Source organism: Bubalus kerabau, chromosome 2, assembly GCF_029407905.1.
Source record: "Bubalus kerabau isolate K-KA32 ecotype Philippines breed swamp buffalo chromosome 2, PCC_UOA_SB_1v2, whole genome shotgun sequence".
Taxonomy (NCBI): Eukaryota; Metazoa; Chordata; class Mammalia; order Artiodactyla; family Bovidae; genus Bubalus; species Bubalus kerabau.
Genome location: NC_073625.1, coordinates 197,148,393 through 197,161,273, shown reverse-complemented (window position 1 = coordinate 197,161,273; position 12,881 = coordinate 197,148,393). Strand labels below are relative to the sequence as shown.

At 45.2% G+C, this 12,881-nt stretch overlaps 1 protein-coding gene across 4 annotated transcripts in view; it reads left to right on the top strand.

Annotated features, from left to right (window-relative positions):
- Nucleotides 1-12,881, top strand: part of ERG (ETS transcription factor ERG) — a 323,925-nt gene that overhangs the window by 188,185 nt on the left and 122,859 nt on the right. Inside the window, exon 1 of one of the 4 annotated variants that reach the window (XM_055569948.1) lies at nucleotides 1,776-1,887. The exons of the other annotated variants lie outside the window; for them this stretch is intronic. Coding sequence (XP_055425923.1) covers nucleotides 1,870-1,887 — 18 coding nt within the window. The 5' untranslated portion in view covers nucleotides 1,776-1,869. Of the gene's footprint in view, nucleotides 1-1,775; nucleotides 1,888-12,881 lie in introns of those variants that run through there. 4 annotated transcript variants of the gene reach the window in all.

Sequence of the window (12,881 nt, the reverse complement as noted above, 5' to 3'; positions counted from 1 at the left end):
CCTGCCATCTCATTTATTGTTTGGAGATGAAAAGAGCGGAAATCAGCGTCCCCTCGAAATGCAGATGCTGAGCACTGGTCAGGGTCTGATTTTTATACTGAATGAAACTTCTTACACCTTCTCTTTGCTGCTTCTTTCTTTCTTCTCCTTCGTTCTTTCTTGCCTCCCCTTCTCTCTTTTTCTTTTTTTCCTTCTTCCCCACCTTCTCCCCATCCCTCCCTTTTCCTTTCTTTCCTTCTCTCTCCTCCCATCCCTCCTTCTCCTCGGGTTCCCTTCTCCTGCTGTTCTAAGCCAAGGGGGAAATCGTGGGATCAGTAAAATCTGTAGGCACGCAGGCTCATTTCTGGAGCTCGGACACAGGCAGGCCTGAAGTCTGTGTGAAGTCAGCTCAGTGACCGTCGGCCTCTGAGACCGCTGCGGGATGACTCAGGGTTAGGTCTATTGTGTTCTGTGGGTCCCCTCTGGAGACCACACCTCTCTTCTGGCCCAGCTTTCGTGTGGCTCCATTCAAAGCAAAATGTTGTTTCTTCCAGAGAACAAGTAATTTCCTGCAAGTGAGTAATTAAAAGGCCTGAAACCCTCTAAGGAATGTTCAGGCCTGCGTTAGCTGCACTTCCTCCGAGTGGAAAACAGACGTGTGGCCCTGAACTTGCAGCTCGGATTTTAAAACACTTAATGAGGATATGGCATCCCTCTGTAGCCAGGGGTTCTCTCAGGGTCTGCTGTCTGCAGCCTGGACACTTGTCAGGGTGGGGTCAGTTTGATATTTTCAGCTAGAAAATGTGTGTTATTGTTTAAGTTCTTTGGGTTTTAAGTAAACATTTGAAAACAACCATTTGACAGGTTTATTTTCTTCTTTATTTTCTTAGTCACTCTCACCCTAGAGGCTTTGCACTTTTCAACCAATTTCTTGTTTTCAGTCGTTTCTGACTCTTGTGACCCCGTGGCCTGTAGCCTGCCAGGCTCCTCCGTCCATGGGATTCTCCAGGCAAGGATACTGGAGTGGGTTGCCATGCCCTCCTCCAAGGGGATCTTCCCGACCCAGGGATCGAACCTGCATTTCCTGCATCTCCTGCATTGGCAGGCGGGTTCTTGACTGCTGAGCCACCAGGGAAGCCTGGTTTATTATGGAGGCAATAGCAATTCTCTATGTTTGGAAGGAGAAAACGAAACTACTCTGGAACATTCACTCTGAGATGCTGAACCAACGAAGCTTAAAAATCAGCAGGCAAAAGAATGACTGTTATTAAGCATCCTGTGATTAAACATTCTCTCCTATTAGCAAGAAATAAGCACCACCTGCAGAGTTGCCTCTGCGGAGGATGGAGCAGGGAGTGTGGGGCCAGGAGCCGCAGGTCCCGTGTCCCGGGCATGCGGTGGATCCGGGGAGACGTGGGCCCAGGAGGCCTGCCCCCCGGCTGCAGGGCGCCCTCCATGCCCAGGGGCCCTGGGTGCTCGCCGCCCACGTGAAGGCATGCGGAGTCCCGCCACATCTGTATCCTGCCCTCCCCAAGCGGCGTGTCACACGGCGGCACACTGGGTCACACCTGCTGTGGCCATCCCAGGCTGGGCAATTGATGTCTTTTTTTTTTTTTTTAATTAAAAAAAAAAAAATCTCCTGGCTGCATATCATCAAGAAAAACAACATTGTTTTCAGGGTCTCTTATCTCTCCACTCCCAAATATCCTGTTTCTTCGGGCTGGGCAGCCAGGACCAATAGAAACCTCTTCCTGCCATTGGCTGACTTCATTTCCCAGACTTAGCACAATCTCATCCGCTCTAAACAACCTCATCAAAACTACTTTCTGGTCAGAGAGAAGCAATAATTATTATTAACATTTATTAACGATCAATAAACTTGATTGCATTATGGCCAGCACTATTAAGGTAAGGAGAGGGGTCCTTTTCGTTTGACCAAATCTTGTGCTTGTTACTTTTTTCTTTGGTTTCCTTTATCAAGGCAGATAAGTTAGCATTGGGCAACACCCCCACTACCACAATAGAGGACAACAAGATTTCCTTTGCACTGCCTAGTAAATTTCCTTTTTCCTACTCCAACCATCCGCAAGGCTTAAAAACTTCAAACTCAGAAAAAAGTTGGGGTTTCTAAATTCACGGTTGAGGGCTGTGGATGACTTTTGCAAAAGCTTTTCAGCACGCGTCCGAATTTTCCTATTCTTTTAACTGTCTCTAGCGGTGCCCGGAGGGGCCTCCGCTGGAAGGCAATGGACTTGGCGAGGTTGGAGGGCAGGGTCGGAGGAAAAGATGGGCTTGGAAATGTTGAACTTTCGGATGTTCTCGAAGGCCTCCATAGCATCAGGGATGCCAGCTGGTCCCTGTGGAAGTGAAGCAAGTGGCTGTCTGTCGGTCGTGGGACCTGCCAATGTTGCCTTGATTTTGTGGAACCTTCAGGCTGAGCACGGGGCGTTCTCATAACTCGCATGGTGGTAATTCGGTGTGTTTGGTTATGTATTTATCTTTAATAAAGTACCTACTTCTCGGAGCACTGTGAGTAGACTTTCTTCCCCGTGATGGTTGCCTTGTGGGAACTGCCTGTCTGTTCTCTGTGCGCTGGGGCGTGTGGTCTGATGTGTTGTTTTTCTTGCAGACGTTTCTGGTAAGTAGCATAGAGAGATGAAGGTGGAGGTGAATCTGTGGAGGTGAAAATACAAATGTGGCCTCATTCCTGGTGGTGAAGCCAATTGGACGCTTGGTCGGCAGCATAAGAGTCCACGAAGTGGCCTGTTAACAGTATTTTCAAGGCCAGATTGGTGACATTTGTAGAAATGAGAAAAAAAATGAGCAGCAAAATCAGATATTGAAAAGAGGAAAAAGAAAGTTTTCTTGGTTGCATGTCTTTAGTTTTGCTGCATGAAGGTGAAAAGCATTTGGCTGTGTTTTCATCAAGGGTTATAGTTAATTGGAAAGCTCATGAATATGGAGGTTGCTCAGAATTGGACCATGACAATGTTTAAAAATCCTTCTTGATTTGGAATTTGAAATGTTTGTGTGAGAGGATTTAATTAATACTTACTGTATACACTGTGTTTCAGAAGTTCTGTTCAGTCTTTATTTCTCAAGATATGTTTCGTTTTTCAAGGTATGGTCAATAATATCTGAAAAATTCATCATCAATGTATGATTTAAAGACTTTAATCTTACAGAGATTTTTCTTTCTTTGGCTATAAGGATTGAAAGTCTCCTGAAATATAATGATGTAGAAAGAAATCTTAAGATCTAGGGTTTGACATGCTCTACTTTCAGCAATATGAGCAGAAATTGTTTGATTTTATAACCTCAAATGCTACCTTTTTAATTCTTATTTTCACCCTTTTTCATGTCCATATTTCATAGCAGCTGAGTCTAATGTTCTTTGTAAATTTTGAATAGCTTGGGTACAGTTATGTGTGTGTGTTTCAGAAAATCAGTGTATCAAAGGACATTGAAGTAACAGTCCATCTTTTAGAGTGTGGGGTGTGTTTTGCATACAATACAAATGTGTGATTGTTTAAAGTATACATTTCTAAGAGATGAAGATATTTTCAAAGCTTCAGTGTCTTTGTGATTTTTCACAATGAATTTTGGCAACAGTTACACTTATCCAGGACATTCTGCTTATTTTAACGTTTGATTACACTGCATTCTCTGTATATTGTCTATAGCTTAAGTAAACTTTCAAAATGACTTCGAGTGGACCCTTTTTAATCCACTGTTAAAATAAAATAGACCCTCTTTATAGGTAACTTCCTTTAAGACATGTTCTGCTAGGCTTCCTGGGTAAAGTAATGAGATGATTTTACAGACTTGTTTACAGAGTGGAAAAAAGGCGGCCCGAGTCTGTTGACTACAGCTTTAATCATGTTAGTGCAAAGCTCAAATTAGCATAGGGAACATTAAGGCCGTGGCTGTCTGTTGGAATTAGGAAACAGTTTGTCATGTGGGCAATTGCCAGTCCCAAATGCTCTCTGCTTTTTGTTGTTTCAGTAAATAAAATCAATTAGTTGATCAGGTATCAGATGCACAGAATTGAAGTTGTTCCTCTGTGTCTGAGTGGATTTCTTTTTTTTTTTTTTTTTTTTGGCGGCTTGAATAAGACCCTATGAGGCACTTTGAAAAGCTCAGTGTTTGTATCCTGTCTTTATGATCCTCAGCCCCACTTTCCCTTCATATTTTGGAAATGGGAACAGAGTATTTCCATGGGAATTTTAAAAGAATTTTGGGAGTTTATGTCCATTTCTGCTTAAAGGTCCGGGAATTTTAAGATCAGATTAAGAGCTCTAATAGAAACATATAGAAGCATCAAAACTGAAGCCCTTACATGCAATTCCTGAGTCAGTTTTGGTGCTTCCAGGGCTTCTGAGCCACCTGACAATACTGGGGGTCCTTAACACGCCCTTCCTGCCTTCTCTACAAGACAGCACTGCCTTTGCTTACTGACTCCAAGGAGCTAGTTGTTAGCCTTGGAACTTGATTTTGCTTCAGTTAGGATTTTTTAATCCAGTCTCCCAAAGACTTTGCTGATCCTTGGTTATGCCTTGGGCCACTGGGGAGTCCAATGAAGCCTGCAGTCGCTTCTCAGGATAATGCTTTTAAGTGCAGGAAAGGCCATACACAGAGTGACAGGGGAAGCAATTCTATTGTAATCCACTTCTGTCCTTGGGTGGTCCAGGGAGCCACAGGTTACAGCCCCCGATCCTAGAGTGTAAAAGGTCTTTAGTCTTTCAGGAGGAGTTGTGGGGACTTTCCTTTATCACCCGTGTGGCAACTAGTGGCCCAGTTGCAGCTGTGAGTGGAGACCATCTTGGAACCAGACAGGAGATGGAAAGTTCCTAGCAAGGCTTGTGGAGGGAGAAGGCGACTCCTGTCCCTGTGAGTTGTTTCCAGAAGTTCCTTTCTTTGATTTGACAGAAGTTGGGGGTTTGGATGATCACTGTGGTATCACTTGTATGTGGACTCTAAAGAATGCAACAGACTAGTGAAGGTAACGACAGGAACAAGTGAAAAAGCAAACTCACAGGCGGAGAGAGCAAACTGATGGTTCCTGGTGGGGAAAGGAGGGGAGGGGTGCCAGAGGTGCGCGGTGAAGAGGGTAAGCTATTCTACATAAAGCAAACTACAAGGCCATGCTGCACACCCCTAGGGTTATAGCCAGTATTTTCTAATAACTGCAGATGGAGTTGGTGTTTAGTTGCTCAGTCATGTCTGGTTTCTTTTGCGACCCCATGGACTGTAGCCCACCCGGCTCTCTGCCCATGGGATTCTCCAGGCAAGGATCCTGGAGTGGGTTGTCATTCCCTTCTCCAGGGGATCTTCCCAGGGACTGAGTCTTCTACATTGGCAGGCAGATTCTTTACCACTGAGCCACCTGGGAAGCCCTGGAAATGTAATAGAACCTTTAAACATTGGGAATCACTATATTGTACTCTAGTAACTTACAACAGTGTACATCAACTATACTTCAGTTAAAAAAAGAAAAAAGAAAGTTTAAAAGCATAAAACTTCTTCTATGTATTTCGTGCCTTGCACATAGCAGGCATTTGCTGAGTATTTGCTATCAGGTGTGAAGCAAACTTGTGTAAAACCTCGGGGTCATACGAAGGAAGCTCATCTCCTTCATATATAGTATTTTGAAGGATATGACGAAGGAGTTGAACAGCCCTGGGGCATCTGACTTTTCAACAGTTCATTGGCTTAAGTGAAATTTGAATTGTTTCATCTCTTGCTACTTTAGCAGTCAGTGACAATGGAAGTATTAGAAAGTAAAATACTGCTGCCCCACTAAGTCAAGGTTGTATTCCCAGAGCACTGGCCTGAAAGTAGAATTACCTACCGGCTGTGATCTTAAAAAGAGCTGGTTGGATGGCATCACCAACTGAATGGACATGAGTTTGAACAAACTCCAGGAGGTGGTAGAAGACGGGGAAGCCTGGCGTGCTGCAGTCCATGGGGTTGCAAAGAGTCAGACATGACTTAACAGTGACTGAACAATCTTAAAATGACTTGTGCTCGTGTCCGTGGGTGGCTCTGGACACTGTTTGCCCTCCTGGGCATGCTGCCTCAGTGGCCATGGGAAAGGGAATTGGAAAGGATAGAATTTGGGGGTTATTTTTCTCATGACCCCCTTTATGAGGGACTGCAGTGCTCTCAGAGAACATTCTGGAAGTCTGCACCGTTTCTTTGTTGTTGTTCAGTCTCTCGAACTATTTCTTAATTATAAATCTTTTCTTTAAAGTGATTCTTTCTTTTTTTTTTTTTACAAAATAGATCTTTGTTTAAATCTCTCCCCCCCACACACACATACATACACTTGTTTATATCTCTTTAAAAACCATGTGTGTGCATTAGTTGCTCAGTCACGTCTGACTCTTTGTGACCCCATGGACTGTAGCCCCACCAGGCTTCTTTGTCCATGGGGATTCTCCAGGCAAGAATACTGGAGTGGGTAGCCATTCCCTTCTCCAGGGGATCTTCCCAACCCTGGGATTGAACCAGGGTCTCCTACATTGCAGGCAGGTTCTTTACCGTCTGAGCCACCAGGAAAGTTGAAAAACTGTTCGTATAAATACGAATAAAATAAATAAGTGAAACAGCCATCCCTGATGCTCTCAGGAAAAGATGATTTCTGTGTTTAGACCTCCAGAATAAGGCTCCCTATGTGGGAAGGGGAGACCCAAAGCTGTACGTCCTGGACCCCTTAGCACCCCAGTAACTTGGCAGATGGCTTGCTCTAACAGCTGGCACGGAAGAGCATCACGGTACAAGAGGCTGTGGGAAAGCCAGGATGAGAGCTTCTCTGAGTGTAAGACCTTCCGAGAAGAGGGCCTGACCGAGACTGTTTTCAGGCCTTCCCAGTGGTGGGGGCACATCCGCTCTGGCGGGATCCTTTCTTGGGCTAAGGGATGGCCTCAAATGCATCAGGGGACCCCAAAGCATGGGGGACAGCTCTTCTCTTCGCTGGGGACTCTGTCAGATTGCCCCTGAGGTTTCTGATGCTTTGTGGCCACAGACACCCCTGCCTTTGAGTCCCTCCCAGTCCCGTTACCCTGGGCCAGGGCCCTGAGCTCCGCTTCCTCCCCTGTAAGGTGGGATTGTAAGGTGGAATCCTAATGCCTGTTCTGATGTGAGTCCAGGACAGCAGAGCTCCAGTAACTGCTCAGGCAGATGCCATGAGGCGATCTACGTCTCAACTTTGCTGGTCAACTTGCCTTGTCTTTCTGGCGCTGCTCTGAAGTCTGTGTACCCCATTGCCCGGCTCCAGTTGTGAACTCCACAGGCCCACCGAGACAAGGAAAAGGGCGGGTCGCTTCCACGGGTCACTGTTCCAGCCTCCCAGGCAGGGAAGGGCACAGGGGAGCCGGGAGGGGACAGGCCAGGGCAGCTCCAGGAGTCCCTGGATATAAGGGTGCAACCAGGCAGGTTCCAAACACCAGGGCAGGGAGAACGTCCAGGGGTCCCTCATGGCCTGGCTGTTCAGAGGCTTGGTTTAGGCCTGCTCTGAGGGTGGAGGCTGTTTGCTCCGTGGCTGAGGAGGGCGGAGGCCTGCAGAGCCTCTTGCTTCTGACCATTGCATCCTTCCACTGTTGTTTCCCTTAAATTATTTTCATATATTTTGAAAAACGCATGTCTTGTTTTGTGCAAATTACGGTCATAAAACAGCCTCACTATAGAGAAAATGAAAAAAGGAGTCGTTGCAAAGTCAGTATAAATCGCTCCTGGGCCCAGCCAGCCAGGGAAGATCCCCAGCATTCGGTGTGTCCTCCTACTCTGTGTTTCTGTCTGTCCTTCCGTCTCCCTGACCGTCCTGCTTGTCTCAGTGAACGTCGTTTGACACACATTTCCCCACGTCACAAACATCTTTTGCAAAGTGTAATTTGTATGCTTATATTCCATCTAAAATAAGTATTATGGTTTGTATAACCAGCATCCTGCTGTGAGCTGCGTGCTTACTCACTCAGTCGTGTCCAGCTCCTATGCGACCCCGTGCATTGCAGCCCGCCAGGCTCCCGTGTCCATGGGGATTCTCCAGGCAAGAGCACTGGAGTCGGCTGTCATAACCTCCTTCAGGGGATCTCCCCAACCCAGGGATTGAACCCAGGTCTCCTGCTTGGCAGGTGGATTCTTTACTGTCTGAGCCACCAGGGAAGCCCGAGAATACTGGAGTAGGTAGCCTATTCCTTCTCCAGGGGAATTTCCTGACCCATCCTATTGTAGGAAATAATATTGCTTTCAGTTTTTCACTAATTACATTGCAATGCACCCTCTATATAATTTTTTAAAATTTATTTTATTAGTGCTTAGAAAAGGACTTATTGGACCAAGTGGTAGTGTGTGTATGTGTGTATATATATATGTGTGTGTGTGTGTGTGTATATATATATATATATATACATATATTTAAAGGCTCTGCCACAGTTGTTAAAAAATGACCACTTCATTCTCTAAAAGGGTTGTGCCAGTTCCCACTTATGGTCATATATGAGACTATTTCCACTGCACTCAGAACAACTCTGAATATTTTGCTCTTTGAAGCTTTGCCATTGTAACAGGCAAAAATGGAATCTCATTTTAACTCCAGTAATTAGGGTGTTTCATCACACTTCTTTTGCTGTGAACCTGTTTCAAGCAGTGGCCCCTGTGACCTCTTCGTCTTTTTCTTGTTCACGCTTTCCTTCCCTGTTGCACGCAGCTAAGGCGTGTTATATAAAGCCAAAGATCATTCCTTATTCTGTCTCCTTTCTCCTGCCTCATTTTCTCTCTTGCCAGCGTGCCTCCCAGCTCTGCTTGTGTTTGGGAGTGTGACTCTGTGTCTACCTGTGTAAACCACAGAACCTGCTTTTTGTGATCTGTCTGCCCATCTCTTTTTTTGTAGGGATTCAGTCAATGTTTGTTGAAAAAAATAAATACTGATTAAAATCCTTTAAGGTCATAAAGAGAAAGTTAAGGTATCAGGAAGATAATCATTGTTGCAGGTTTTAAATAGGTGTATTGCTATAGAGATATTTTTCCTAGTTTAAGTACAAATTAAATAGAATTGCTGTTGAAAAAAGCATAGAAAAGACACTTAAATTATGCTTGTCAGGGGAGAAGAATCGGGGAAGGGATCGTTAGGGAGTGTGGGGTGGATATGTACCCACTTCTCTGTTCAGTGTTATGTGGCAGCCTGGATGGGAGCGAGGTTTGGGGGAGAATGGATACATGTATGTGTATGGCTGAGTCCCTCCATTGTCCTTCTGAAACTACCACAACATTCTTAATGAGCTATACTCTGATATAAAAAGTTAAAAAAGAGTTTTTCAAAGGTAGGTGTTGTATCTGGAATTCATAATCCAGATTAATATCGTCCTTATAACAGCTGTGCTGGGCGCTCACATTATCTCATGGGATTCTCACTGCAGCCTGCATCCTGGTGCTTTTTGTCCACATAAGGATGGAGGATTAGAGAGAGGCTGGGAAACGTGCTCCAGGCACACAAATCTGTTTCCCCTCTATTTATCACCATATGATCTCCCCCCTGCCCCTGTATTTGCCTTAGCTCTTAATGTTAAATTACTATGCAGGAAAAAAACACAATATATGAAAGGATATAGTGATATGTCTCCTGTAAATATATCACACTTTCATAAAATTTAAAAATACAAAAGAAAGAGAAAAAAGGATATATGTTAAATAATGAAAATTACCATAATTGGCTCATTTATGTTGCCATTCTTGAGTGAGAAAACCCCATAGGCGACAGTTATTATGCTCTTGTTGGCTGATTAAGATAAAGGACTAGCAAATCCAAGAGCTAAAACTCTAACACCCAATTCTGTGCTTGGTGACAAGAATTCTTTCCATATTTGGCGACATCCAAGGGGCCGTGGTTCCAGATTCCAGATTGTTTCCTCACCCCAAGTATCAACTTCCTCGCCCGCGTCTCCTGAGTTTTCCATCAGGCCTTACCAAGTCTTTCCATAGGGGAGTTCATGGAATTGGACTCTGGGAAGAAAAAAACATAATCTGCTGTTCAGCACAGATAAGTGCTGAGACATTTAGAAAAGAAATGCCAAGGCCAAGTGAAATTATTTATTTTTAAAGCCACATCATAATCCAATCATAACATGAACATCAGGGCTGTTACTTCAAGGGACTTTGTTCAAGACAATGCATGTCAGTTTCTGGACTGTAAAACAAAGAGCATTTCTAGTACATCCTGCAAAGAATTTGCACTCCTGAGTCTTAACACAATGGCCTTTAAATCATTCAACCTTGAAGATTTAACATCTCTCCTCCTGTTATAAAATTATAGGATAGCACATCAATTTTTTTTTTTTTTCCATTTAACAAGTATAGAAATAGAGTCCAACACTGAAGAGCTTTCCCTCCTGACCACCTCCCTCCACAGGCCCCCAAGTTCATTAATTCAAATCCTGGGCCAGTAGAAGCTTCACTGTCCTAGTCCCTCTGAACCCCATTGGACCCTGTTGAGTTTTAGTTTTTCAAGTTAACTGGAGGCGTGCGATGCTCACCTTTGAGGAAGAGGAACCTGTTGAAACAACACTTGAGAATTTGTCAACATAATTAGTTTGTGTCTCAATGTGAGGTAGATTTCCCAAGACGTTGCTCCAAGTTAAAAAAAAAAATTATATATATATATAAATTACTATGTGGTTTTATACTGTGAAGTCCCCCTGGGATCTGTGTTGTCAGGAGGTATCACCTTCTGTTCACAGGAGCGTCAGCGGCGTGAAGGTGAATGGAGCCGACCCGTGCTTATCTTACGCCCAGGGAGGCCTCTGATACTCTCATTTCTTCATTCTTAAAATAGACTCTGTGGGGAAAGGATTGGTCTTATCGCGCGGACAAGGAAAGGGAGGCGTCGCCGTGAAGGCTGGCGAGGGAAGTGGAGAGAGGCCGGCCTGGGGGGGCGGTGGTGGGCCTTCAGTGGCGCTGCGGGGCCTCCGCGGAGAAGGCGCCTCGCCCGGAGTCCGCCCCTTCTCGGGAGCACAGGAGTGGGCTCTGGGCGTTTCTCCCTGGACAGGTCCCTCCCCTCCCCTCCTCTGGGTGCCTCCCTCCGTCAGAGGGAGCCGCCACGCTTTCCACTTCACAGGGCTCCTGCGGAGATGAACCGAGCTGGAATGGTCCTTGAGGCCCGTACTGCTCGTTAGCTAGTTTCATTCTTCACTAGGGTCACATCAGTTTTCCTTCTAGGACCAAACTCAGGAAATCCATAAAGATTTTTTTGTTTTCCAATTTATAACAGGTGGTGAATTTTTTTTCTTAATGTGGCCAGTTTTCCTCTGATGCACATATTCTTTTCATTTGATTAAGAAATAAAGACTCTTCCAGGGCAGTGGGTGCTCAGTTATTCCCAGTACTTCGCGTCGGAGCGGGACCTAAAACGATGCCAGGAGGTGCTTGCTGTGGAGATGGCCCGAGCCTCTGTGCGTCTGGCTGGCCCTGGAGACCCCTGCTCGGGGGTCTTGCTGCCCTCTGCTTCTCTCAGTCCATCTCACACTCAACGCTCCTTCTGTCCTCTTTCTTCCTCTCTGCTCTCGTTAACAACCCAACAGGTGCTTTTTAAAACATTAAGCAGTAACCGTGGAGAGGACCTCCCCCCAAAACATCTTCAGTGCTCAGGGGTTCTCCCTGGACCTGCTTCCATTTACCCAGGCTTGTCTGTCATCCCAGGGAACCTGGGACAGTGCAGGCTCTCAAGCTTTTCATCTGGGGTAAAGAAATAGAGACAAGGTTGACCAGGTAACTAAAAGCCGCAGCCGTGTGTCCACATTTGAGTTCTGTCTTTAACTTCTTCTTATGTGACCTCCTAGCGCTAGAAGCATATTCATATCCACATATAAAATAAGAGGGCTTCCCAGGTGGCACTAGTGGTAAAGAACCTGCCTACCTCGCTGGGTTGGGAAGATCCCCTGCAGGAGGAAATGGTAACCCTCTCCAGTTTTCTTGTCTGGAGAATCCCATGGACAGAAGAGCCTGGTGGGCTACAGTCCATGGGCTGCAGAGTCGGACACGACTGAAGCAATTTAGCATGCATATAAAATAAGAATGTAGCCCAAGGTCAAATACAAGTGACATTTTAATTTTTGAAGATGTTATGTCTGTCATTCTGTTTTTAATGGTGCATAATTGCTTGACAATGTTGCGTTACTTTCTGTGCACAGCAAAGTGAATCAGCTAGGAAAGTGTTAGTGAAAGTGTTAATCGCTCAGTCGTGTCTGACTCTTTGTGACCCCATGGACTGTAGCCCACCGGGGCCCTCTGTCCATGGAACTCTCCAGGCAGGAATCAGCTATATGTTTACATATCCTCTCTTCTCTTGACCCTCCCTCCCGCCTCACCCCCTGCTCCACACCTCTAGGTCATCAGAGAGCCCCAAGCTCAGCTCCCTGTGCTATAAAGCAGAGTTCCCACTAGTTATCTGTTTTACACATGACTTTATGGGTTATCCATCCTGCCAGTTTGAGTTAACATGGAAAGTCTTGTTGATTTTACCTGTTCAGCCAAAGACCCTGACTCTCTTCAGCCTGTGTTAAGCCTGGAAGAAGGGAAATAAAATCGACTTTGCTAGAGTAGCATCTCAGGGAAGAAAACCAGGCTGTGTTTTGGGGGCCTCCCTGAGAGTGAAGCTTCTGTTCTACCCCCAAGGCTGTTCCCACTAACTCCCTGGCTCTTGGGAACACAGTCATATTGTCGGTGGTTTTGATAAGAAGCTGGTTATGAAATAAACACACACATACATATATATTTTTTTAAGCCTTGTTCTTTGGAGATGAAAAACATCTTTTTTTAGATCGCATGTTTACTGCTTTGGTAAACAGTAAAATGCTGCTCTGGCAATTACCTTGAGGATAAAGGGTTTGTAGACAGATACTTCCTGCGTC